The sequence below is a fragment of the Salmo salar genome, chromosome 28, assembly GCF_965601325.2.
Source record: "Salmo salar chromosome 28, fSalSal1, whole genome shotgun sequence".
Taxonomy (NCBI): Eukaryota; Metazoa; Chordata; class Actinopteri; order Salmoniformes; family Salmonidae; genus Salmo; species Salmo salar.
Window position 1 is genome coordinate 42,312,501 of NC_138318.1, and position 26,500 is coordinate 42,339,000.

A 26,500-nucleotide genomic window follows, 5' to 3' on the forward strand; every position below is an offset into this window, starting at 1 on the left:
ATCTGGGTGGGAGGGGCTACCTGTAATATAGGTAAATACATCTGGGTGGGAGGGGGCTACCTGTAATATAGGTAAATACATCTGGGTGGGAGGGGGCTACCTGTAATATAGGTAAATACATCTGGGTGGGAGGGGGCTACCTGTAATATAGGTAAATTAATCTGGGTGGGAGGGGGCTACCTGTAATATAGGTAAATTAATCTGGGTGGGAGGGGGCTACCTGTAATATAGGTAAATACATCTGGGGGGAGGGGGCTACCTGTAATATAGGTAAATTAATCTGGGTGGGAGGGGGCTACCTGTAATATAGGTAAATACATCTGGGCGGGAGGGGCAACCTGTAATATAGGTAAATACATCTGGGTGGGAGGGGGCTACCTGTAATATAGGTAAATAATCTGGGTGGGAGGGGGCTACCTGTAATATAGGTAAATTAGTCTGGGTGGGAGGGGGCTACCTGTAATATAGGTAAATACATCTGGGTGGGAGGGGGCTACCTGTAATAAATGTAAATTAGTCTGGGTGGTAGGGGCTACCTGTAATATAGGTAAATACATCTGGGTGGGAGGGGGCTACCTGTAATATAGGTAAATACATCTGGGTGGGAGGGGGCTACCTGTAATATAGGTAAATACATCTGGGTGGGAGGGGGCTACCTGTAATATAGGTAAATTAGTCTGGATGGGAGGGGCTACCTGTAATACAGCTGAGTTAGTCCCCTCCTCCCTCCCCTGGCTCTAGACCAATAGGCACTAACCAGGCTGAAACGTGGAGATCCAATAGGACACACTTGCTTTCGCTTTTTTGTTGCACAATGTTTTTAAAGATTTTGCTGAATATGACCCAGATGAACTCACCCTCCTGTCTCTCTCCTCCTCCCTCCTGTCTCTCCTCCTCCTCCCCCCTCCTGTCTCTCCTCCTCCTCCCTCTGTCCCTCTCCTCCTCCTCCCTCCTGTCTCTCTCCTCCTCCCCCCTCCTGTCTCTCTCCTCCTCTTCCCTCCTGTCTCTCTCCTCCTCCTCCCTCCTGTCTCTCTCCTCCTCCCTCCTGTCTCTCCTCCGCCTCCTCCCTCCTGTCCCTCTCCTCCTCCTCCCTCCTGTCTCTCTCCTCCTCCCCCCCTCCTCTCCTCCTCGTCTCCTCTCTCTCCTCCTCCTCCCTCCTGTCTCTCTCCTCCTCCTCCCTCCTGTCTCTCTCCTCCTCCTCCCTCCTGTCCCTCTCCTCCTCCTCCCTCCTGTCTCTCTCCTCCTCCTCCCTCCTGCCTCTCTCCTCCTCTTCCTCCCTCCTGTCTCTCTCCTCCTCCTCCTCCCTCCTGTCTCTCTCCTCCTCCTCTCCCTCCTGTCTCTCTCCTCCTCCTCCCTCCTGTCTCTCTTCTCCTCCTCCTCCCTCCTGTCTCTCTCCTCCTCCTCCTCCCTCCCGTCTCTCTCCTCCTCCCCTCCTGTCTCTCTCCTCCTCTTCCCTCCTGTCTCTCTCCTCCTCCTCCCTCCTGTCTCTCTCCTCCTCCTCCCTCCTGTCCCTCTCCTCCTCCTCCCTCCCGTCTCTCTCCTCCTCCTCCCTCCTGTCTCTCTCCTCCTCCTCCTCCCTCCTGTCTCTCTCCTCCTCCTCCTCCCTCCTGTCTCTCTCCTCCTCCTCCTCCCTCCTGTCTCTCTCCTCCTCCTCCTCCCTCCTGTCTCTCTCCTCCTCCTCCCTCCTGTCTCTCTCCTCCTCCTCCTCCCTCCTGTCTCTCTCCTCCTCCTCCTCCCTCCTGTCTCTCTCCTCCTCCTCCCCTCCTGTCTCTCTTCTCCTCCTCCTCCCTCCTGTCTCTCTCCTCCTCCTCCTCCCTCCTGTCTCTCCACCTTCTCCCTCCTGTCTCTCTCCACCTCCTCCCCCCTCCTGTCTCTCTCCTCCTCCTCCCTCCTGTCTCTCTCCTCTTCCCCCCTCCTGTCTCTCTCCTCTTCCCCCCTCTGTGTCTCTCCTCCTCCCCCCTCCTGTCTCTCTCCTCCTCCCCCCTCCTAGTCTCTCGCCTCCGCCCCCCGCCTGTCTCTCTCCTCCTCCTCCCTCCTGTCTCTCTCCTCTTCCCCCCTCCTGTCTCTCTCCTCCTCCTCCCTCCTGTCTCTCTCATCCTCCTCCTAGCTAAGAACAGCAGCTGTCTCCCTAACCCCTGTGAGTACGGGGGAACCTGTGTTACCAGCGGGGACTCCTTTACCTGCGTCTGCAAGGAGGGCTGGGAAGGAGACACCTGTAAACAGAGTGAGTCCACAACGCAGGCCCCCTGCTTCGAGGAAGATGGCCTTATCTCTGGCGTTACCAAATAAATGTACATGTTATTCAATCATTTAATCCAAAACTGTTGGTCATCAACGAGCGGCGGCTACGTAGCCACGTTGCTCAAGTAAAACTTGGTTTTATTTACTACGCTTGATCGCGCTGCAAGACCCGCCTCTCCCATCTCCGCATTGGTTTATAGGTGCATATACCAACGTGGGTGATTGACAGATGAACTGAGGTCCACACTCCAGTCCAGTTGATGGTGGTAATGCACCTTAAAGTTGGTTACCAACTGACATATAGGAGCATGGTTCTGGATGGGGGAGGAGCAAGGTTCTGGATGGGGGAGGAGCAGGGTTCTGGATGGGGGAGGAGCAAGGTTCTGGATGGGGGAGGAGCAAGGTTCTGGATAGGGGAGGAGCAGGGTTCTGGATGGGGGAGGAGCAGGGTTCTGGATGGGGGAGGAGCAAGGTTCTGGATGGGGGAGGAGCAAGGTTCTGGATGGGGGAGGAGCAAGGTTCTGGATGGGGGGAGGAGCAAGGTTCTGGATGGCGGAGGAGCAGGGTTCTGGATGGGGGGAGGGGCAAGGTCTGGATGGGGGAGGAGCAAGGTTCTGGATGGGGGAGGAGCAGGGTTCTGGATGGGGGAGGAGCTGTGCATTCCTGTCCACATGACAACTTGTTTCTCTTCCCTTCCGTTCTGCTGGTCCCCTTCCTGGGGTCCGTCTCCATATTCTCACATACAACACATGCTCTTTCTAAAGCATGACTTCCCAAACGTTTATGATCGAGTAGGAATAGGGGCAGGGTGTAGGGTGTAAGCGAGGGTTTAGGGGGTAGGAGTGGGGGTGTAGGGGGTAAGCGAGGGTGTAGGGGGTAGGAGCGGGGGTGTGGGGGTAGGAGTGGGGGTGTAAGCGAGGGTGTAGGGGGTAGTGAGTGGGGGTGTAGGGTGTAAGCGAGGGGGTAGTGAGCGAGGGTGTAGGGGGTAGTGAGCGAGGGTGTAGGGGGTAGTGAGCGGGGGTGTAGGGTGTAGGAGTGGGGGTGTAGGGGGTAGGAGTGGGGGTGTAGGGGGTAAGCGAGGGTGTAGGGTGTAAGCGAGGGTGTAGGGGGTAGTGAGCGAGGGTGTATGGGGTAGTGAGCGAGGGTGTAGGGGGTAGGTGTAGGGGGTAGGAGTGGGGGTGTAGGGTGTAGGAGTGGGGGTGTAGGGGGTAGGAGTGGGGGTGTAGGGTGTAAGCGAGGGTGGAGGCCCTGCTCCTTGTTAGCAGGGCAAGAGGTCACGGTGTTTACAATATAGAGTTAATAACCCAGGCCGTGTGGCGCTAAACACGCCAAGACAGCACACGCTAACACAACCTCTGGACACTCTAGTCTCTCTCTCCACATGCGTGTGAAATTACCTCCTCTCTCTTTTCCAGATACCAACGACTGTAATCCCCAACCGTGGTAAGTGGAACACATTTCCTCTACTTTGCCCCGTACCGAAGTTCAAATAGTATTTCAAATCGATCAAAAACATTTTCTATAGCCCGCCTGCCTGCCAGATGGGTGGGTTCTGGCCCAGATACATTATTTGAAATGATGGCGAATAGTATTTGAACCCAGGTTTGTTCTGCAGTCTGTACTGAAGTTTCTCACATGCAGTTCGTTCTCTGTCTCTCTCTGCGTCTGTCTCTCTCTGCGTCTGTCTCTCTCTGCGTCTGTCTCTCTCTGCGTCTGTCTCTCTCTGCGTCTGTCTCTCTCTGTCTCTCTCTGCGTCTGTCTCTCTCTGCGTCTGTCTCTCTCTGCGTCTGTCTCTCTCTGCGTCTGTCTCTCTCTGCGTCTGTCTCTCGGTCTCTGTCTCGGTCTCTGTCTCGGTCTGTCTCTCTCTCTGTGCTCCAGTCTAACCCTGTTGTTCTCTGTGCTCCAGTCTAACCCTGTTGTTCTCTGTGCTCCAGTCCCTAACCCTGCTCTGTGCTCCAGTCTAACCCTGTTGTTCTCTGTGCTCCCGTCTAACCCTGTTGTTCTCTGTGCTCCAGTCTAACCCTGTTGTTCTCTGTTCTCCCCCCTAACCCTGTTGTTCTCTGTGCTCCAGTCTAACCCTGTTGTTCTCTGTGCTCCAGTCTAACCCTGTTGTTCTCTGTGCTCCAGTCTAACCCTGTTGTTCTCTGTGCTCCAGTCTAACCCTGTTGTTCTCTGTGCTCCAGTCTAACCCTGTTGTTCTCTGTGCTCCAGTCTAACCCTGTTGTTCTCTGTTCTCCCCCCTAACCCTGTTGTTCTCTGTTCTCCCCCCTAACCCTGTTGTTCTCTGTGCTCCAGTCTAACCCTGTTGTTCTCTGTGCTCCCCCCTAACCCTGTTGTTCTCTGTTCTCCTCCCTAACCCTGTTGTTCTCTGTGCTCCAGTCTAACCCTGTTGTTCTCTGTTCTCCTCCCTAACCCTGTTGTTCTCTGTTCTCCTCCCTAACCCTGTTGTTCTCTGTTCTCCTCCCTAACCCTGTTGTTCTCTGTGCTCCTCCCTAACCCTGTTGTTCTCTGTCCTCCCCCCTAACCCTGTTGTTCTCTGTGCTCCAGTCTAACCCTGTTGTTCTCTGTGCTCCAGTCTAACCCTGTTGTTCTCTGTGCTCCAGTCTAACCCTGTTGTTCTCTGTGCTCCAGTCTAACCCTGTTGTTCTCTGTGCTCCAGTCTAACCCTGTTGTTCTCTGTGCTCCAGTCTAACCCTGTTGTTCTCTGTGCTCCAGTCTAACCCTGTTGTTCTCTGTGCTCCAGTCTAACCCTGTTGTTCTCTGTGCTCCAGTCTAACCCTGTTGTTCTCTGTGCTCCAGTCTAACCCTGTTGTTCTCTGTGCTCCAGTCTAACCCTGTTGTTCTCTGTGCTCCAGTCTAACCCTGTTGTTCTCTGTGCTCCCCCCTAACCCTGTTGTTCTCTGTGCTCCCCCCTAACCCTGTTGTTCTCTGTCCTCCCCCCTAACCCTGTTGTTCTCTGTGCTCCCCCCTAACCCTGTTGTTCTCTGTGCTCCACCCTAACCCTGTTGTTCTCTGTGCTCCAGTCTAACCCTGTTGTTCTCTGTGCTCCAGTCTAACCCTGTTGTTCTCTGTTCTCCAGTCTAACCTGTTGTTCTCTGTGCTCCAGTCTAACCCTGTTGTTCTCTGTGCTCCAGTCTAACCCTGTTGTTCTCTGTGCTCCTCCCTAACCCTGTTGTTCTCTGTCCTCCCCCTAACCCTGTTGTTCTCTGTGCTCCAGTCTAACCCTGTTGTTCTCTGTGCTCCAGTCTAACCCTGTTGTTCTCTGTGCTCCAGTCTAACCCTGTTGTTCTCTGTTCTCCAGTCTAACCCTGTTGTTCTCTGTCCTCCAGTCTAACCCTGTTGTTCTCTGTGCTCCTCCCTAACCCTGTTGTTCTCTGTCCTCCCCCCTAACCCATGAAATGATTCATCATGTCAAATAATGGTAGTACTAGTTATGGTAGTACTAGTTATGGTAGTACTGGTTATGGTAGTACTAGTTATGGCAGTACTAGTTATGGCAGTACTAGTTATGGCAGTACTGGTTATGGTTGTACTGGTTATGGTAGTACTAGTTATGGTAGTACTGGTTATGGTAGTACTGGTTATGGTAGTACTGGTTATGGCAGTACTGGTTATGGCAGTACTGGTTATGGCAGTACTAGTTATGGTAGTACTGGTTATGGTAGTACTGGTTATGGTAGTACTAGTTATGGCAGTACTGGTTATGGCAGTACTAGTTATGGCAGTACTAGTTATGGCAGTACTGGTTATGGTTGTACTGGTTATGGTAGTACTAGTTATGGTAGTACTGGTTATGGTAGTACTGGTTATGGCAGTACTGGTTATGGCAGTACTGGTTATGGCAGTACTAGTTATGGCAGTACTGGTTATGGTAGTACTAGTTATGGTAGTACTGGTTATGGTAGTACTGGTTATGGCAGTACTAGTTATGGTAGTACTGGTTATGGTAGTACTAGTTATGGTAGTACTGGTTATGGTAGTACTAGTTATGGTAGTACTGGTTATGATAGTACTAGTTATGGTAGTACTGGTTATGGTAGTACTAGTTATGGTAGTACTGGTTATGGTAGTACTAGTTATGGTAGTACTGGTTATGGTAGTACTGGTTATGGTAGTACTAGTCATGTTGGATATAGATATCCCCCTGCCCTTCCTAGTTTGATCTATGTCCCAAATTGCACCCTATTCCCTAAATAGAACACTACTTTAGACCAGGACCCATAGGGCTCTGTGTAGAGGATAAGGGTGTCATTTGGGACGTAGGCTGAGAGACTTCAGTTTGACCAAGATGTTTTGATGTTGAACTGAGACTGAACCCTCCCTCTCTCTCTCTCTCCGTCTCCCTCCCTCTCTCTCTCTCTCTGTCTCTCTCTCTCTGTCTCTCTCTCTCTCTCTCTCCTCTCTCTCTCTCTCTCTCTCTCTCTCTCTCCTCTCTCTCTCTCTCTCTCTCCGTCTCTCTCTCCGTCTCTCTCTCCGTCTCTCTCTCCCTCTCTCTCTCCGTCTCTCTCCGTCTCTCTCTCTCTCTCCGTCTCTCTCTCTCTCTCTCTCTCTCTCTCTCTCTCTCTCCCTCTCTCTCTCCGTCTCTCTCTCCGTCTCTCTCTCCCTCTCTCTCTCCGTCTCTCTCCGTCTCTCTCTCCGTCTCTCTCTCCCTCTCTCTCTCCGTCTCTCTCCCCGTCTCTCTCTCTCTCTCTCTCCCTCTCTCTCTCCGTCTCTCTCCGTCTCTCTCCCTCTCTCTCCCTCTCTCTCTCCGTCTCTCTCTCTCTCTCTCCCTCTCTCTCTCCGTCTCTCTCCGTCTCTCTCCCTCTCTCTCCCTCTCTCTCTCCGTCTCTCTCCGTCTCTCTCCCTCTCTCTCCCTCTCTCTCTCCGTCTCTCTCCGTCTCTCTCCCTCTCTCTCTCCGTCTCTCTCCGTCTCTCTCCCTCCGTCTCTCTCCGTCTCTCTCCCTCTCTCTCTCCGTCTCTCTCCCTCTCCTCTCCTCACTTCTCTCCTCTCTCTCTCCGTCTCTCTCCGTCTCTCTCCGTCTCTCTCCCTCTCCTCTCCTCACCTCTACTATCTCCCCCTCCTCTCCTCTCCTCACCCCTCCTCCCCTCTCACCCCTTCTCTACTCTCCTCCCTTCTCTCCTCTCCCTCTCCTCTCCTCACCTCTCTACTATCTCCCCCTCCTCTCCTCTCCTCACCCCCTCCTCCCCTCTCACCCCTTCTCTACTCTCCTCCCTTCTCTCCTCTCCCTCTCCTCTCCTCACCTCTCTACTATCTCCCCCTCCTCTCCTCTCCTCACCCCTCCTCTCCTCTCTCCCTCCCTCCTCCCCTTCCACCCCTTCTCTACTCTCCTCCCTTCTCTCCTCTCCCCCTCCTCTCTTACCCTCCTGTCCTCTCCTCTTCTCCTGTCCTCTCCTCCTTCTCTCTTCTCCTGTCCTCTCCTCTCCTCCCTCCTCCCCTCTCACCCCTTCTCTCCTCTCCTCTCCCCTCCTCTCCTCTCTCCCTCCCTCCTCCCCTCTCACCCCTTCTCCCCTCTCCTCTCCTCTCTCCTCGTCCTCTCCTCCTCTCCAGTTATAACAGTGGGACCTGTGTGGATGGTGATAACTGGTATCGCTGTGAGTGCACTCCAGGGTTCGCTGGACCAGACTGCAGGATCAGTACGTATTAACATGGACTCCCCCTCCTCACCCACCCTGCCTCACCCACCCTGCCTCACTCACCCCACCCTGCCTCACCCCACCCTGCCTCACTCACCCCACCCTGCCTCACCCCACCCTGCCTCACCCCACCCTGCCTCACCCCACCCTGCCTCACCCCACCCTGCCTCAACCCACCCTGCCTCAACCCACCCTGCCTCACCCCACCCTGCCTCACCCAAGCTGCCTCACCCCACCCTGCCTCACCCACCCTGCCTCACCCACCCTGCTAGTTAAATAAAGGTTAAAAAACATGTGAGATATTTGATTGTCAGTCCAAAAAATCTAACTTCAAAAGAGTGTCGTTAATAAAGGCATAATGTCAAACATAATTGGATCGTTCCTGACTGCTATAATATGAGTCTCGTGTGTGTGTGTGTGTGTGTGTGTGTGTGTGTGTGTGTGTGTGTGTGTGTGTGTGTGTGTGTGTGTGTGTGTGTGTGTGTGTGTGTGTGTGTGTCAGATATCAACGAATGCCAGTCCTCGCCATGTGCCTTTGGTGCTACCTGTGTTGATGAAATCAATGGCTTCCACTGCCTGTGTCCCCAAGACCGATCAGGACCACGTTGTCAGGACGGTAAGGATCTCTGAAAACACTAGGTCACGATCTCTCTCTGTCATAGGATCTCTGAAAACACTAGCTCACGATCTCTCTCTGTCATAGGATCTCTGAAAACACTAGCTCACGATCTCTCTCTGTCATAGGATCTCTGAAAACACGAGCTCACGATCTCTCTCTGTCATAGGATCTCTGAAAACACGAGCTCACGATCTCTCTGTCATAGGATCTCTGAAAACACGAGCTCACGATCTCTCTGTCATAGGATCTCTGAAAACACTAGCTCACGATCTCTCTCTGTCATAGGATCTCTGAAAACACGAGCTCACGATCTCTGAAAACACTAGCTCACGATCTCTCTCTTTCATAGGATCTCTGAAAACACGAGCTCACGATCTCTCTGTCATAGGATCTCTGAAAACACTAGGTCACGATCTCTCTCTGTCATAGGATCTCTGAAAACACTAGCTCACGATCTCTCTCTGTCATAGGATCTCTGAAAACACGAGCTCACGATCTCTCTCTGTCATAGGATCTCTGAAAACACGAGCTCACGATCTCTGAAAACACTAGCTCACGATCTCTCTCTTTCATAGGATCTCTGAAAATACTAGCTCACGAATCTCTCTGTCATAGGATCTCTGAAAACACTAGCTCACGATCTCTGAAAACACTAGGTCACGATCTCTCTCTGTCATAGGATCTCTGAAAACAACTGTACACCGTCTGCCGTTAGCCTAGGCCAAGGTTAGCCAAAAGGTACCGGAATAACACCCTGAAAACACCCCGAAAACGACTGTACACCGGCTAACGGCAGACGGTGTACAGTTGTTTTCAGGGTGCTATTCCGGTACCTTCTGGCTAACCGTAGCCTAGGCAGACGGTGTACAGTTGTTTTCAGGGTGCTATTCCGGTACCTTCTGGCTAACCGTAGCCTAGGCTAACGGCAGACGGTGTACAGTTGTTTTCAGGGTGCTATTCCGGTACCTTTTGGCTAACCGTAGCCTAGGCTAACAGCAGTAGCCAGGCCTGGCGGCAGGAGTAACACAACCCGTAGCCAGGACTGGCGGCAGGAGTAACACAACCCGTAGCCAGGACTGGCGGCAGGAGTAACACAACCCGTAGCCAGACCGGGGCAGAATAGGGATACAAAATTGAGGGGGCATAATATTCCAACTAAAGGGGCATTGCCCCCCTCGTGTCTCCGGGCCTGCCTATAGCCCATGAGAGAGAAAATGAGCTTGAAAATAAAATGCTCACTTTCTGCGCCCTCAGAACTAAAGGCTACATTTACAGTAACTACATACATTTACAGTGCGCAACTGTAAACAATGACAGCCACGAGCTCAACGACAGCAGCAGGAGCTCAGCGTCAGCCACGCGACGTCTTTAGCAGCAGGAGCTCAACGTCAGCCACGCGACGTCTGTAGCAGCAGGAGCTCAACGTCAGCACGCGACGTCTGTAGCAGCAGGAGCTCAACGTCAGCCACGCGACGTCTGTAGCAGCAGGAGCTCAGAGACAGCCACGCGACGTCTGTAGTGCCCGGAGCTCAGAGACAGCCACGCGACGTCTGTAGTGCCCGGAGCTCAGAGACAGCCACGCGACGTCTGTAGTGCCCGGAGCTCAGAGACAGCCACGCGACGTCTGTAGTGCCCGGAGCTCAGAGACAGCCACGCGACGTCTGTAGCAGCAGGAGCTCAGAGACAGCCACGCGACGTCTGTAGTGCCCGGAGCTCAGAGACAGCCACGCGACGTCTGTAGTGCCCGGAGCTCAGAGACAGCCACGCGACGTCTGTAGTGCCCGGAGCTCAGAGACAGCCACGCGACGTCTGTAGTGCCCGGAGCTCAGAGACAGCCAGGCGACGTCTGTAGTGCCCGGAGCTCAGAGACAGCCACGCGACGTCTGTAGTGCCCGGAGCTCAGAGACAGCCGCGCGACGTCTTTAGCAGCAGGAGGTCAGCGACGTCTTTAGCAGCAGGAGGTCAACGAAGTCTTTAGCAGCAGGAGGTCAGCGAAGTCTTTAGCAGCAGGAGCTCAGCGACGTCTTTAGCAGCAGGAGGTCAGCGACGTCTTTAGCAGCAGGAGGCCAGCGCACCATAGGCTACAGAAACGCTACATTCTGAAGTTTGTTGTTTTATTAAGTTAAGGGTTTCAAATGTCATGGAACAGGAAACATAACGTGGCTTAATAGGGAGTTGGGCCACCATGAGCCAGAACAGCTTCAATTCATCTTGGCATAGATTCTGGAAGTGTTTCCACTATTTTTGCAGTTATATCCTTGTGTGTAACAATGTAACATCATGGACAATTTCATTTAGACAAAGCGTTTTCATTGTTAAAATTGCTACCTAACAAAAGTTCTCAAATAATGAATACTGTCTCACAAGTGTTTCTCTACTAACGTTCGTTTGGAAATGAAATGATATGCGGATATTCAATTAAATATGCCCATCCCAACTCTTTCAGTCGCTCTCTCTTTCAGTCACTCTCTCTTTCACTCGCTCTCTCTTTGTCGCTCTCTCTTTGTCGCTCTCTCTTTGTCGCTCTCTCTTTCACTCGCTCTCTCTTTCAGTCGCTCTCTCTTTGTCGCTCTCTCTTTGTCGCTCTCTCTTTGTCGCTCTCTCTTTGTCGCTCTCTCTTTCAGTCGCTCTCTCTTTCAGTCGCTCTCTCTTTCAGTCGCTCTCTCTTTCAGTCGCTCTCTCTTTCTGTCGCTCTCTCTTTTCTTTCAGTCACTCTCTTTCAGTCACTCTCTTTCAGTCGCTCTCTCTTTCAGTCGCTCTCTCTTTCAGTCGCTCTCTCTTTCAGTCGCTCTCTCTTTCACTCGCTCTCACTTTCAGTCGCTCTCTCTTTCAGTCACTCTCTTTCAGTCACTCTCTCTTTCAGTCGCTCTCTCTTTGTCGCTCTCTCTTTCACTCGCTCTCTCTGTCACTCTCTTTCACTCGCTCTCTCTTTCACTCGCTCTCTCTTTCAGTAACTCTCTCTTTCAGTAACTCTCTCTTTCAGTCACTCTCTTTGTCACTCTCTGTCACTCTTTCTTTCACTCGCTCTCTCTTTCAGTAACTCTCTTTCAGTCACTCTCTTTGTCTCTTTCAGTCACTCTCTTTCAGTCACTCTCTTTCAGTCACTCTCTTTCAGTCGCTCTCTCTTTCAGTCGCTCTCTCTTTCAGTCGCTCTCTCTTTCTGTCGCTCTCTCTTTCTGTCGCTCTCTCTTTCTGTCGCTCTCTCTTTCAGTCGCTCTCTCTTTCAGTCGCTCTCTCTTTCAGTCGCTCTCTTTCAGTCACTCTCTCTTTCAGTCACTCTCTCTTTCTGTCGTTCTCTCTTTCAGTCGCTCTCTCTTTCACTCGCTCTCTCTTTCACTCGCTCTCTCTTTCACTCGCTCTCTCTTTCAGTCGCTCTCTCTTTCTGTCGCTCTCTCTTTCAGTCGCTCTCTCTTTCTGTCGCTCTCTCTTTCTGTCGCTCTCTCTTTCTGTCGCTCTCTCTTTCAGTCGCTCTCTCTTTCAGTCGCTCTCTCTTTCTGTCGCTCTCTCTTTCAGTCGCTCTCTCTTTCTGTCGCTCTCTCTTTCTGTCGCTCTCTCTTTCTGTCGCTCTCTCTTTCTGTCGCTCTCTCTTTCAGTCGCTCTCTTTGTCGCTCTCTCTTTCACTCGCTCTCTCTTTCAGTCGCTCTCTTTGTCGCTCTCTCTTTGTCGCTCTCTCTTTGTCGCTCTCTCTTTGTCGCTCTCTTTCACTCGCTCTCTCTTTCACTCGCTCTCTCTTTCAGTAACTCTCTCAGTAACTCTCTTTGTCTCTTTCAGTCACTCTCTTTCAGTCACTCTCTTTCAGTCACTCTCTTTCAGTCGCTCTCTCTTTCTGTCGCTCTCTCTTTCTGTCGCTCTCTCTTTCAGTCGCTCTCTCTTTCACTCGCTCTCTCTTTCACTCGCTCTCTCTTTCACTCGCTCTCTCTTTCAGTCGCTCTCTCTTTCAGTCGCTCTGTCTTTCACTCGCTCTCTTTGTCACTCTCTCTTTGTCACTCTCTTTCACTCGCTCTCTCTTTCAGTCACTCTCTTTCAGTCACTCTCTTTGTCACTCTCTGTCACTCTCTGTCACTCTCTTTCACTCGCTCTCTCTTTCAGTAACTCTCTCTTTCAGTAACTCTCTCAGTAACTCTCTCTTTCAGTCACTCTCTTTGTCTCTTTCAGTCACTCTCTTTCAGTCACTCTCTTTCAGTCACTCTCTTTCAGTCGCTCTCTCTTTCAGTCGCTCTCTCTTTCTGTCGCTCTCTCTTTGTCGCTCTCTCTTTGTCGCTCTCTCTTTCAGTCGCTCTCTCTTTCAGTCGCTCTCTCTTTCAGTCGCTCTCTCTTTCAGTCGCTCTCTCTTTCAGTCGCTCTCTCTTTCAGTCGCTCTCTCTTTCTGTCGCTCTCTCTTTCTGTCGCTCTCTCTTTGTCGCTCTCTCTTTGTCGCTCTCTCTTTCAGTCACTCTCACTTTCAGTCGCTCTCTCTTTCAGTCGCTCTCTCTTTCAGTCGCTCTCTCTTTCAGTCACTCTCTTTGTCGCTCTCTCTTTCACTCGCTCTCTCTTTCAGTCGCTCTCTCTTTGTCGCTCTCTCTTTGTCGCTCTCTCTTTGTCGCTCTCTCTTTGTCGCTCTCTCTTTCACTCGCTCTCTCTTTCACTCGCTCTCTCTTTCAGTCACTCTCTTTCAGTCGCTCTCTCTTTCAGTCACTCTCTCTTTCACTCGCTCTCTCTTTCAGTCACTCTCTCTTTCACTCGCTCTCTTTGTCACTCTCTCTTTGTCACTCTCTGTCACTCTCTTTCAGTAACTCTCTCTTTCAGTAACTCTCTCTTTCAGTCACTCTCTTTCAGTCACTCTCTTTCAGTCACTCTCTTTCACTCGCTCTCTCTTTCACTCGCTCTCTCTTTCAGTAACTCTCTCTTTCAGTAACTCTCTCTTTCAGTCACTCTCTTTGTCACTCTCTGTCACTCTTTCTTTCACTCGCTCTCTCTTTCAGTAACTCTCTTTCAGTCACTCTCTTTGTCTCTTTCAGTCACTCTCTTTCAGTCACTCTCTTTCAGTCACTCTCTTTCAGTCGCTCTCTCTTTCAGTCGCTCTCTCTTTCAGTCGCTCTCTCTTTCTGTCGCTCTCTCTTTCTGTCGCTCTCTCTTTCAGTCGCTCTCTCTTTCAGTCGCTCTCTTTCAGTCACTCTCTCTTTCAGTCGCTCTCTCTTTCTGTCGTTCTCTCTTTCAGTCGCTCTCTCTTTCACTCGCTCTCTCTTTCACTCGCTCTCTCTTTCACTCGCTCTCTCTTTCAGTCGCTCTCTCTTTCTGTCGCTCTCTCTTTCTGTCGCTCTCTCTTTCAGTCGCTCTCTCTTTCTGTCGCTCTCTCTTTCTGTCGCTCTCTCTTTCAGTCGCTCTCTCTTTCAGTCGCTCTCTCTTTCAGTCGCTCTCTCTTTCTGTCGCTCTCTCTTTCTGTCGCTCTCTCTTTCAGTCGCTCTCTCTTTCTGTCGCTCTCTCTTTCTGTCGCTCTCTCTTTCAGTCGCTCTCTTTGTCGCTCTCTCTTTCACTCGCTCTCTCTTTCAGTCGCTCTCTTTGTCGCTCTCTCTTTGTCGCTCTCTCTTTGTCGCTCTCTTTCACTCGCTCTCTCTTTCACTCGCTCTCTCTTTCAGTAACTCTCTCAGTAACTCTCTTTGTCTCTTTCAGTCACTCTCTTTCAGTCACTCTCTTTCAGTCACTCTCTTTCTGTCGCTCTCTCTTTCTGTCGCTCTCTCTTTCTGTCGCTCTCTCTTTCTGTCGCTCTCTCTTTCACTCGCTCTCTCTTTCACTCGCTCTCTCTTTCACTCGCTCTCTCTTTCACTCGCTCTCTCTTTCAGTCGCTCTCTCTTTCAGTCGCTCTGTCTTTCACTCGCTCTCTTTGTCACTCTCTCTTTGTCACTCTCTTTCACTCGCTCTCTCTTTCAGTAACTCTCTCTTTCAGTCACTCTCTTTCAGTCACTCTCTTTGTCACTCTCTGTCACTCTCTTTCACTCGCTCTCTCTTTCAGTAACTCTCTCTTTCAGTAACTCTCTCAGTAACTCTCTCTTTCAGTCACTCTCTTTCAGTCACTCTCTTTCAGTCACTCTCTTTCAGTCGCTCTCTCTTTCAGTCGCTCTCTCTTTCTGTCGCTCTCTCTTTGTCGCTCTCTCTTTGTCGCTCTCTCTTTGTCGCTCTCTCTTTCAGTCGCTCTCTCTTTCAGTCGCTCTCTCTTTCAGTCGCTCTCTCTTTCAGTCGCTCTCTCTTTCAGTCGCTCTCTCTTTCAGTCGCTCTCTCTTTGTCGCTCTCTCTTTGTCGCTCTCTCTTTCAGTCACTCTCACTTTCAGTCGCTCTCTCTTTCAGTCACTCTCTTTGTCGCTCTCTCTTTCACTCGCTCTCTCTTTCAGTCGCTCTCTCTTTGTCGCTCTCTCTTTGTCGCTCTCTCTTTGTCGCTCTCTCTTTGTCGCTCTCTCTTTCACTCGCTCTCTCTTTCACTCGCTCTCTCTTTCAGTCACTCTCTTTCAGTCGCTCTCTCTTTCAGTCACTCTCTCTTTCACTCGCTCTCTCTTTCAGTCACTCTCTCTTTCACTCGCTCTCTTTGTCACTCTCTCTTTGTCACTCTCTGTCACTCTCTTTCAGTAACTCTCTCTTTCAGTAACTCTCTCTTTCAGTAACTCTCTCTTTCAGTCACTCTCTTTCAGTCACTCTCTTTCAGTCACTCTCTTTCACTCGCTCTCTCTTTCACTCGCTCTCTCTTTCAGTAACTCTCTCTTTCAGTAACTCTCTCTTTCAGTCACTCTCTTTGTCACTCTCTGTCACTCTTTCTTTCACTCGCTCTCTCTTTCAGTAACTCTCTTTCAGTCACTCTCTTTGTCTCTTTCAGTCACTCTCTTTCAGTCACTCTCTTTCAGTCACTCTCTTTCAGTCGCTCTCTCTTTCAGTCGCTCTCTCTTTCTGTCGCTCTCTCTTTCTGTCGCTCTCTCTTTCTGTCGCTCTCTCTTTCAGTCGCTCTCTCTTTCAGTCGCTCTCTCTTTCAGTCGCTCTCTTTCAGTCACTCTCTCTTTCAGTCGCTCTCTCTTTCTGTCGTTCTCTTTCAGTCGCTCTCTCTTTCAGTCGCTCTCTCTTTCACTCGCTCTCTCTTTCACTCGCTCTCTCTTTCAGTCGCTCTCTCTTTCTGTCGCTCTCTCTTTCAGTCGCTCTCTCTTTCAGTCGCTCTCTCTTTCACTCGCTCTCTCTTTCAGTCGCTCTCTCTTTCTGTCGCTCTCTCTTTCTGTCGCTCTCTCTTTCTGTCGCTCTCTCTTTCTGTCGCTCTCTCTTTCAGTCGCTCTCTCTTTCAGTCGCTCTCTCTTTCAGTCGCTCTCTCTTTCTGTCGCTCTCTCTTTCAGTCGCTCTCTCTTTCAGTCGCTCTCTCTTTCTGTCGCTCTCTCTTTCTGTCGCTCTCTCTTTCAGTCGCTCTCTTTGTCGCTCTCTCTTTCACTCGCTCTCTCTTTCAGTCGCTCTCTTTGTCGCTCTCTCTTTGTCGCTCTCTCTTTGTCGCTCTCTCTTTGTCGCTCTCTTTCACTCGCTCTCTCTTTCACTCGCTCTCTCTTTCAGTAACTCTCTCAGTAACTCTCTTTGTCTCTTTCAGTCACTCTCTTTCAGTCACTCTCTTTCAGTCACTCTCTTTCTGTCGCTCTCTCTTTCTGTCGCTCTCTCTTTCTGTCGCTCTCTCTTTCTGTCGCTCTCTCTTTCACTCGCTCTCTCTTTCACTCGCTCTCTCTTTCACTCGCTCTCTCTTTCAGTCGCTCTCTCTTTCAGTCGCTCTGTCTTTCACTCGCTCTCTTTGTCACTCTCTCTTTGTCACTCTCTTTCACTCGCTCTCTCTTTCAGTAACTCTCTCTTTCAGTCACTCCTCTTTCAGTCACTCTCTTTGTCACTCTCTGTCACTCTCTTTCACTCGCTCTCTCTTTCAGTAACTCTCTCTTTCAGTCACTCTCTTTGTCTCTTTCAGTCACTCTCTTTCAGTCACTCTCTTTCAGTCACTCTCTTTCAGTCGCTCTCTCTTTCAGTCGCTCTCTCTTTCTGTCGCTCTCTCTTTGTCGCTCTCTCTTTGTCGCTCTCTCTTTCAGTCGCTCTCTCTTTCAGTCGCTCTCTCTTTCAGTCGCTCTCTCTTTCAGTCGCTCTCTCTTTCAGTCGCTCTCTCTTTCTGTCGCTCTCTCTTTGTCGCTCTCTCTTTGTCGCTCTCTCTTTGTCGCTCTCTCTATCAGTCACTCTCACTTTCAGTCGCTCTCTCTTTCAGTCGCTCTCTCTTTCAGTCACTCTCTTTGTCGCTCTCTCTTTCAGTCGCTCTCTCTTTCACTCGCTCTCTCTTTCAGTCGCTCTCTCTTTGTCGCTCTCTCTTTGTCGCTCTCTCTTTGTCGCTCTCTCTTTGTCGCTCTCTCTTTGTCGCTCTCTCTTTCACTCGCTCTCTCTTTCACTCGCTCTCTCTTTCAGTCACTCTCTTTCAGTCGCTCTCTCTTTCAGTCACTCTCTCTTTCACTCGCTCTCTCTTTCAGTCACTCTCTCTTTCACTCGCTCTCTTTGTCACTCTCTCTTTGTCACTCTCTGTCACTCTCTTTCAGTAACTCTCTCTTTCAGTAACTCTCTCTTTCAGTAACTCTCTCTTTCAGTCACTCTCTTTCAGTCACTCTCTTTCAGTCACTCTCTGTCTCACTCGCTCTCTCTTTCAGTAACTCTCTCTTTCAGTAACTCTCTCTTTCAGTCACTCTCTGTCACTCTCTCTTTCAGTAACTCTCTCTTTCAGTAACACTCTCTTTCAGTCATTCTCTTTCAGTCACTCTCTCATGCTCTCACACACACAGTCAGTAGAGATGACATGTACTGCGTGTTAAGTCTTGTGTATGTGTGTTCCAGTGACAGGGAGACCGTGCTCAGGGAACAGTCGTGTCACCCCTGATTTAGCCCAGTGGGATGATGACTGCAACACCTGCCAGTGCTTTAATGGGAAGATTACCTGTACTAGAGTACGTACCTACGCTTATTCTCTTACCTTTATTACCTTTACCTACAGTTGAACTTTACATACACTTAGGTTGGAGTCATTAAAACTCGTTTTTCAACCACCCCACAAATTTCTTGTTAACAAACTATAGTTTTGGCAAGTCGGTTAGGACATCTACTTTGTGCCTGACAAAAGTAATTTTTCCAACAATTGTTTACAGACAGATTATTTCACTTATAATTCACTGTATCACAATTCCAGTGGGTCAGAAGTTTACATACACAAAGTTGACTGTGCCTTTAAACAGCTTGGAAAATTCCAGAAAATGATGTCATGGCTTTAGGACCTTCTGATAGGCTAGTTGACATCATTTGAGTCAATTGGAGGTGTACCTGTGGATGTATTTCAAGGCCTACCTTCAAACTCAGTGTCTCTTTGCTTGTCATCATGGAAAAATCTAAAGATTCAGCCAAGACCTCAGGAAAGAAATTGTAGACCTCCACAGGTCTGGTTCATCCTCGGGAGCAATTTCCAAACGCCTGAAGGTACCACGTTCATCTGTACAAACAATAGTACGCAAGTATAAACACCATGGGACCATGCAGCCGTCATACCGCTCAGGAAGGAGACGCGTTCTGTCTCCTAGAGATGAACGTACTCTGGTGCGAAAAGTGCAAATCAATCCCAGAACAACAGCAAAGGACCTTGTGAAGATCCTGGAGGAAACAGGTACAAAAGTATCTATATCCACAGTAAAACGAGTCCTATATCGACATAACCTGAAAGGCCGCTCAGCAAGGAAGAAGCCACTGCTCCAAAACAACCATAAAAAAGCCAGACTACGGTTTGCAACGGCACATGGGGACAAAGATCGTACTTTTTGGAGAAATGTCCTCTGGTCTGATGAAACAAAAATAAAACTGTTTGGCCATAATGACCATCGTTATGTTTGGAGGAAAAAGGGGGAGGCTTGCAAGCCAAAGAACACCATCCCGACCGTGAAGCACGGGGGTGGCAGCATCATGTTGTGGGGGTGCTTTGCTGCAGGAGGGACTGGTGCACTTCACAAAACCCCTAGCCAACAGCCAATGGCATCGCACGGCGCGAAATACAAAACCAACTAAAATACCACAATTCAATTTTCTCAAACAATCGACTATTTTACACCATTTTAAAGATAAGACTCTCGTTAATCCAACCACATTGTCCGATTTTCAAAAAGGCTTTACAGTGAAAGCAAAACATTAGATTATGTTAGGAGAGTACATAGACACAAATAATCACACAGCCATTTTCCAAGCAAGCATATATGTCCCATAAACCCAAACCACAGCTAAATGCAGCACTAACCTTTGATGATCTTCATTAGATGACACTCCTAGGACATTATGTTATACAATACATGCATGTTTTGTTCAATCAAGTTCATATTTATATTAAAAACCAGCTTTTTACATTAGCATGTGATGTTCAGAACTAGCATACCCACCGAAAACTTCCGGTGAATTTACTAAATTACTCATGATAAACGTTGACAAAATACATAACAATTATTTTAAGAATTATAGATACAGAACTCCTTTATGCAATCGCGGTGTCCGATTTTAAAATAGCTTTTCGGCGAAAGCACATTTTGCAATATTCTGAGTACATAGCTTGGCCATCACAGGCTAGCTAATTTGACACCCACCAAGTTTGGGGCTCACTAAACTCAGAATTACTATTAGAAAAATTGGATTACCTTTGCTGTTCTTCGTCAGAATGCACTCCCAGGACTTCTACTTCAACAACAAATGTTGTTTTGGTTCCAAATAATCCATAGTTATATCCAAATACCTCTGTTTTGTTCGTGCGTTCAGGTCACTATTCGAAGGGTAATGCGCGACCGCATTTCGTGACAAAAAAATTACAAATATTCCATTACCGTACTTAGAAGCATGTCAAACGCTGTTTAAAATCAATTTTTATGCGATTTTTCTCGTAAAATAGCGGTAATATTCCAACCGGGCAACGTTGTATTCATTCAAAGGCTGAAAGAAAAATAATTGAAAAGTCTCGTGAATGCGCATCTCAGTCTCACTGTCCCCAGGCTGACCACTTACAAACAGAGCTGTTGTACTTTGCCCAGAGACAGCAGACACCCCATTCCACTTTCTGGCGGCTTTAGAGAGCCAATGGAAGCCTTAGAAAGTGTCACGTTACAGCACAGATGCTGTAATGTCGATAGAGATGCAACAGAAGGACAACAAATTGTCAGACAGGGCACTTCCTGTATGGAATCTTCTCAGGTTTTGGCCTGCCATATGAGTTCTGTTATACTCACAGACACCATTCAAACAGTTTTAGAAACTTTAGAGTGTTTTCTATCCAAATCTACTAATTATATGCATATTCTAGTTTCTGGGCAGGAGTAGTAACCAGATTAAATCGGGTACGTTTTTTATCCGGCCGTGAAAATACTGCCCCCTATCCCAAAGAAGTTAAGGACAACTAGGTCAAGGTATTGGAGTGGCCATCACAAATCCCTGATCTCAATTCTATATAAAATTTGTTGGCAGAACTGAAAAAGTGTCTGCGAGTAAGGAGGCCTACAAACCTGACTCAGTTACACCAGCTCTGTCAGGAGGAACGGACCAAAATTCACCCAATTTATTGTGGGAAGCTTGTGGAAGGCTACCAAATACTTAAACTTCTGACCCACTGGGAATGTGATGAAAGAAATAAAAGCTGAAATAAATCATTCTCTCTACTATTATTCTGACATTTCACATTCTTAAAATAAAGTGGTGATCCTAACTGACCTAAACTTATATGTAAACTTCCGACTTCAACGGTAGATGTATCTTAGAGGGCTGCAAAACTCAACTACCATTCCCCAAAAAGTTCTAGGTTTTCCAGAAATCCTCGTTAGAGTTCCCAGTTGGAGGATTCCTGGAATCAGGGGGGGAATTATCAGAGAGGGAATCCTCCAACTGGGATTTTTGGAAAACCTGGCATTGTTGGGAAAAGTTACTGGACAATGCCAGGTTTTCCAAAAATCCCAGTTGGAGGATTCCCTCTCTGATAATTCCCCCCCTGATTCCAGGAATCCTCCAACTAGGATTTTTGGAAAACCTGGCATTGTTTGGAAAAGTTACTGGAATTTTGTAACCCTGGTGTCTTGAATACATGTGTCTATTCTCTCCTACATCTCACATTTAGATATTTTTGGTGTTACAGACGTGATGTATTGATTCATTGATTCATCAATTGATTTGATTTCAGATGTGGTGTGGTCTTAGGTCCTGCCGAGTCAGCGGTGGGGTTAAAGGTCACGGTAACGGAGGAGGTGGGGCCGGGTGTCTGTCTGGTCAGAGCTGTGTACCAATCAGGGAGGAGCAGTGTTTCATCCGGCCGTGTCTGGGTCAGGGGGAGTGCCACCCCTCCTCCCCACCGCCCAACAAATGCCACCCAAGCTCCGGTTACCATGACGACGGCTGTGCCAACGTAACACTTATGTTCACCAAAGAGACCATGCCCAAGGTGAGTCAGAGTAGAGAGATGAATTGCCCTCTTTTCTTCCCTACTACCCTTCTACTCAGCAGCTCAGACGCTCTCTAACCTAGGCCCCCTATTCCATATAGTGCACTACTTTTGCCCTAGGAAGCCAGAGATTGAGTTAAGGGGCTATTGGATCACTTTCCCTTTCCTCCTCCACCTTTCTGCTCTCGGCCCGACCGTTCGGCTCTCGGCCCGGCCGTTCGGGCTCTCGACCCGGCCGTTCGGGCTCTCGGCCCGGCCGTTCTGCTCTCTAACTCAATATGAGCAGTCAACTGATAGATGAAGTTCTCAGAGTGGAGGGAGGAGCTAACTAGCTACTACTGACTGACCGGCTAGAGAACGTGTTCCAGTCCAACTCTACTGACCAGCTAGAGAACGTGTTCCAGTCCAACTCTACTGACCGGCTAGAGAACGTGTTCCAGTCCAACTCTACTGACCGGCTAGAGAACGTGTTCCAGTCCAACTCTACTGACCGGCTAGAGAACGCGTTCCAGTCCAACTCTACTGACCGGCTAGAGAACGTGTTCCAGTCCAACTCTACTGACCGGCTAGAGAACGTGTTCCAGTCCAACTCTACTGACCGGCTAGAGAACGTGTTCCAGTCCAACTCTACTGACCGGCTAGGGAACGTGTTCCAGTCCAACTCTACTGACCGGCTAGGGAACGTGTTCCAGTCCAACTCTACTGACCGGCTAGGGAACGTGTTCCAGTCCAACTCTACTGACCGGCTAGAGAACGTGTTCCAGTCCAACTCTACTGACCGGCTAGAGAACGTGTTCCAGTCCAACTCTACTGACCGGCTAGAGAACGTGTTCCAGTCCAACTCTACTGACCGGCTAGAGAACGTGTTCCAGTCCAACTCTACTGACCGGCTAGAGAACGTGTTCCCCTCTCTCCTCATCCTCTGGTCCCCCTCTCTCCTCATCCTCTGGTCCCCCTCTCTCCTCATCCTCTGGTCCCCCTCTCTCCTCATCCTCTGGTCCCCCTCTCTCCTCATCCTCTGGTCCCCCTCTCTCCTCATCCTCTGGTCCCCCTCTCTCCTCATCCTCTGGTCCCCCTCTCTCCTCATCCTCTGGTCCCCCTCTCTCCTCATCCTCTGGTCTCCCTCTCTCCTCATCCTCTGGTCCCCCTCTCTCCTCATCCTCTGGTCTCCCTCTCTCCTCATCCTCTGGTTCCCCTCTCTCCTCATCCTCTGGTCTCCCTCTCTCCTCATCCTCTGGTCCCCCTCTCTCCTCATCCTCTGGTCCCCCTCTCTCCTCATCCTCTGGTCCCCCTCTCTCCTCATCCTCTGGTCCCCCTCTCTCCTCATCCTCTGGTCCCCCTCTCTCCTCATCCTCTGGTCCCCCTCTCTCCTCATCCTCTCTCCTCATCCTCTGGTCCCCCCTCTCTCCTCATCCTCTGGTCCCCCTCTCTCCTCATCCTCTGGTCTCCCTCTCTCCTCATCCTCTGGTCCCCCTCTCTCCTCATCCTCTGGTCTCCCTCTCTCCTCATCCTCTGGTCCCCCTCTCTCCTCATCCTCTGGTCCCCCTCTCTCCTCATCCTCTGGTCCCCCTCTCTCCTCATCCTCTGGTCCCCCTCTCTCCTCATCCTTTGGTCCCCCTCTCTCCTCATCCTCTGGTCTCCCTCTCTCCTCATCCTCTGGTCTCCCTCTCTCCTCATCCTCTGGTCCCCCCTCTCTCCTCATCCTCTGGTCCCCCTCTCTCCTCATCCTCTGTGGTCCCCCTCTCCTCATCCTCTGGTCCCCCTCTCTCCTCATCCTCTGGTCCCCCTCTCTCCTCATCCTCTGGTCCCCCCTTCTCTCCTCATCCTCTGGTCCCCCCTTCTCTCCTCATCCTCTGGTCCCCCTCTCTCCTCATCCTCTGGTCCCCCTCTCTCCTCATCCTCTGGTCCCCCCTCTCTCCTCATCCTCTGGTCCCCCCTCTCTCCTCATCCTCTGTGGTCCCCCTCTCTCCTCATCCTCTGTGGTCCCCCTCTCCTCATTCTCAACTCAGCTTCTTGGTTTTTGTTCGTATTACCTTTCTGTCTCTAACTGTGGACATATTTAGTGAGCTGGCAAATTTCTGTAGTCTCTACCCTGGTCGCCTGTAGTCTCTACCCTGGTCGCCTGTAGTCTCTACCCTGGTCGCCTGTAGTCTCTACCCTGGTCACCTGTAGTCTCTACCCTGGTCGCATGTAGTCTCTACCCTGGGCACCTGTAGTCTCTACCCTGGGCACCTGTAGTCTCTACCCTGGTCGCCTGTAGTCTCTACCCTGGTCGCATGTAGTCTCTACCCTGGGCACCTGTAGTCTCTACCCTGGTCGCCTGTAGTCTCTACCCTGGTCGCCTGTAGTCTCTACCCTGGTCGCCTGTAGTCTCTACCCTGGGGACCTGTAGTCTCTACCCTGGTCGCCTGTAGTCTCTACCCTGGTCGCCTGTAGTCTCTACCCTGGTCGCCTGTAGTCTCTACCCTGGACGCCTGTTGTCTCTTCCCTGGTCGCCTGTTGTCTCTACCCTGGTCGCCTGTAGTCTCTACCCTGGTCGCCTGTAGTCTCTACCCTGGTCGCCTGACGTCTCTACCATGGGAACCTGTAGTCTCTACCCTGGGCACCTGTAGTCTCTACCCTGGTCACCTGTAGTCTCTACCCTGGGCGCCTGTAGTCTCTACCCTGGTCGCCTGTAGTCTCTACCCTGGTCGCCTGTAGTCTCTACCCTGGGCGCCTGTAGTCTCTACCATGGGCGCCTGTAGTCTCTACCATGGGCTCCTGTAGTCTCTACCCTGGTCGCCTGTAGTCTCTACCCTGGTCGCCTGTAGTCTCTACCCTGGTCACCTGTAGTCTCTACCCTGGTCGCATGTAGTCTCTACCCTGGTCGCCTGACGTCTCTACCATGGGAACCTGTAGTCTCTACCCTGGGCACCTGTAGTCTCTACCCTGGTCGCATGTAGTCTCTACCCTGGGCGCCTGTAGTCTCTACCATGGGCTCCTGTAGTCTCTACCCTGGTCGCATGTAGTCTCTACCCTGGTCGCCTGTAGTCTCTACCCTGGTCGCCTGTAGTCTCTACCCTGGTCGCCTGCAGTCTCTACCCTGGTCGCCTGTAGTCTCTACCCTGGTCGCCTGTAGTCTCTACCCTGGTCGCCTGTAGTCTCTACCCTGGTCGCCTGTAGTCTCTACCCTGGTCGCCTGTAGTCTCTACCCTGGTCGCCTGCAGTCTCTACCCTGGTCGCCTGCATCTCTACCCTGGTCGCCTGTACGCTCTACCCTGGTCGCCTGTACGCTCTACCCTGGTCGCCTGTAGTCTCTACCATGGGAACCTGTACGCTCTACCCTGGTCGCCTGTAGTCTCTACCCTGGTCGCCTGTAGTCTCTACCCTGGTCGCCTGTAGTCTCTACCCTGGTCGCCTGTAGGCTCTACCCTGGTCGCCTGTAGTCTCTACCCTGGTCGCCTGTAGTCTCTACCCTGGTCGCCTGTAGTCTCTACCCTGGTCGCCTGTAGTCTACCCTGGTCGCATGTAGTCTCTACCCTGGGCGCCTGTAGTCTCTACCATGGGCTCCTGTAGTCTCTACCCTGGTCGCCTGTACGCTCTACCCTGGTCGCCTGTAGTCTCTACCCTGGTCGCCTGTAGGCTCTACCCTGGTCGCCTGCAGTCTCTACCCTGGTCGCCTGTAGTCTACCCTGGTCGCCTGTAGTCTCTACCCTGGTCGCCCGCAGTCTCTACCCTGTTTTTCCGACACATTGGTGCGGCTGGCTTCTGGGTTAAGTGAGAAGTGTGTCAAGAAGCAGTGCGGCTTGGCAGGGTCGTGTTTCGGACGACGGCTTTCGACCTACGCCTTTCCTGAGTCCGTAGGGGAGTTGCAGCGATGGCTTAAGACTGTACAGTAACTACCAATTGGGGAGAAAAAGGGGTAAAAGTACAAAAAATGTAATACAGATAAATGAAATATATTTAAAAAAAATATATATGTTTTTATCACATTTATATTAGTATTCAGACCCTTACCTCAGTACTTTGTTGAAGCACCTTTGGCAGAGATTACAGCCTTCAGTCTTCTTGGGTATGACGCTATAAGCTTGGCACCCCTGTATTTGGGGAGTTTCTTCCATTCTTTTCTGCAGATCCTCTCAAGCTCTGTCAGGTTGGATGGGGAGCGTCGCTGCACAGCTATTTTCAGGTCTCTCCAGAGATGTTCGATCGGGTTTAAGTCCGGGCTCTGGCTGGGCCACTCAAGGACATTCAGAGACTTGTCCCAAAGCCACTCCTGCGTTGTCTTGGCTGTGTGCTTAGGGTCGTTGTCCTGTTGGAAGGTGAACCTCCGCCCCAGTCTGAGGTCCAGAGCGCTCTGGAGCAGGTTTTCATCAAGGATCTCTCTGTACTTTGCGCCGTTCATCTTTCCCTCGATCCTGACTAGTCTCCCAGTCCCTGCTGCTGAAAAACATCCCCACATCATGATGCTGCCACCACCATGCTTCACTGTAGAGATGGTGCCAGGTTTCCTCCAGACGTGATGCTTGGCATTCAGGCCAAACAGTTCAATCTTGGTTTCATCAGACCAGAGAATCTTGTTTCTCATGGTCTGAGTCCTTTAGATGCCTTTTGGCAAACTCCAAGCAGGCTGTCATATGCCTTTTACTGAGGAGTGGTTTCCATCTGGCCACTCAACAATAAAGGCCTGATTGGTGGAGTGCTGCAGAGATGGTTGTCCTTCTGGAAGGTTCTCCCATCTCCACAGAGGAACTCTGGAGCTCTGTCAGAGTTACCATCAGGTTCTTGGTGACCTCCCTGACCAAGGCCCCTCTCCCCCGATTGCTCAGTTTGGCCGAGCGGCCAGCTCTAGGAAGAGTCTTGGTGGTTCCAAACTTCTTCTATTTAAGAATGATGGAGGCCACTGTGTTATTGGGGACCTTCAATGCTGCACAAATTATTCGGTACCCTTCCCCAGATCTTTGCCTCGACGCAATCCTGAGCTCTTGGTTTTGCTCTGACATGCACTGTCAACTGTGGGACCTTATATAGACAGGTGTGTGTGCCTTTCCAAATCATGTCCAATCAATTGAATTTATCACAGGTGGACTCCAATCCAAGTTAAATAAACATTAATATGGGTGATATTTACAATGGTATTTGTTCTTCACTGATTGACCTTTTCTTGTGGCAACAGGTCCCACATCTTGCTGCTGTGATGGATCACTGTGCTGCTGTGATGGCACACTGTGGTGCTGTGATGGATCACTGTGGTATTTCACCCAGTAGATATGGGAGTTTATCAACATCGGGTTTTTCTAATTGTTTGTGTATCTGTGTAATCTGAGGGAAATATGTGTCTCTAATATGGTCATACATTTGGCAGGAAGTTAGGAAGTGCAGCTCAGTTTCCACCTCATTTTGTGGGCAGTGTTGCACATAGCATGTCTTCTCTTGAGAGCCAGGTCTGCCTACGGTGGCCTTTCTCAATAGCAAGGCTCTGCTCACTGAGTCTGTACATAGTCAAAGCTTTCCTTAAGTTTGGGTCAGTCACAGTGGTCAGGTATTCTGCCACTATGTCTCTCTCT

The 26,500-nt window shown here is 50.4% G+C and overlaps 1 protein-coding gene across 1 annotated transcript in view; it reads left to right on the forward strand.

Moving 5' to 3' along the window:
• Window positions 1-26,500, forward strand: part of LOC106589996 (protein jagged-1b) — a 166,173-nt gene that overhangs the window by 116,410 nt on the left and 23,263 nt on the right. The window contains exons 19-24 of the mRNA XM_082970599.1: window positions 2,108-2,224; window positions 3,657-3,684; window positions 7,790-7,875; window positions 8,378-8,491; window positions 17,345-17,454; window positions 20,697-20,954. Of these exons, the coding sequence (XP_082826725.1) occupies window positions 2,108-2,224; window positions 3,657-3,684; window positions 7,790-7,875; window positions 8,378-8,491; window positions 17,345-17,454; window positions 20,697-20,954 (713 nt within the window). The remainder of the gene's footprint in view (window positions 1-2,107; window positions 2,225-3,656; window positions 3,685-7,789; window positions 7,876-8,377; window positions 8,492-17,344; window positions 17,455-20,696; window positions 20,955-26,500) is intronic.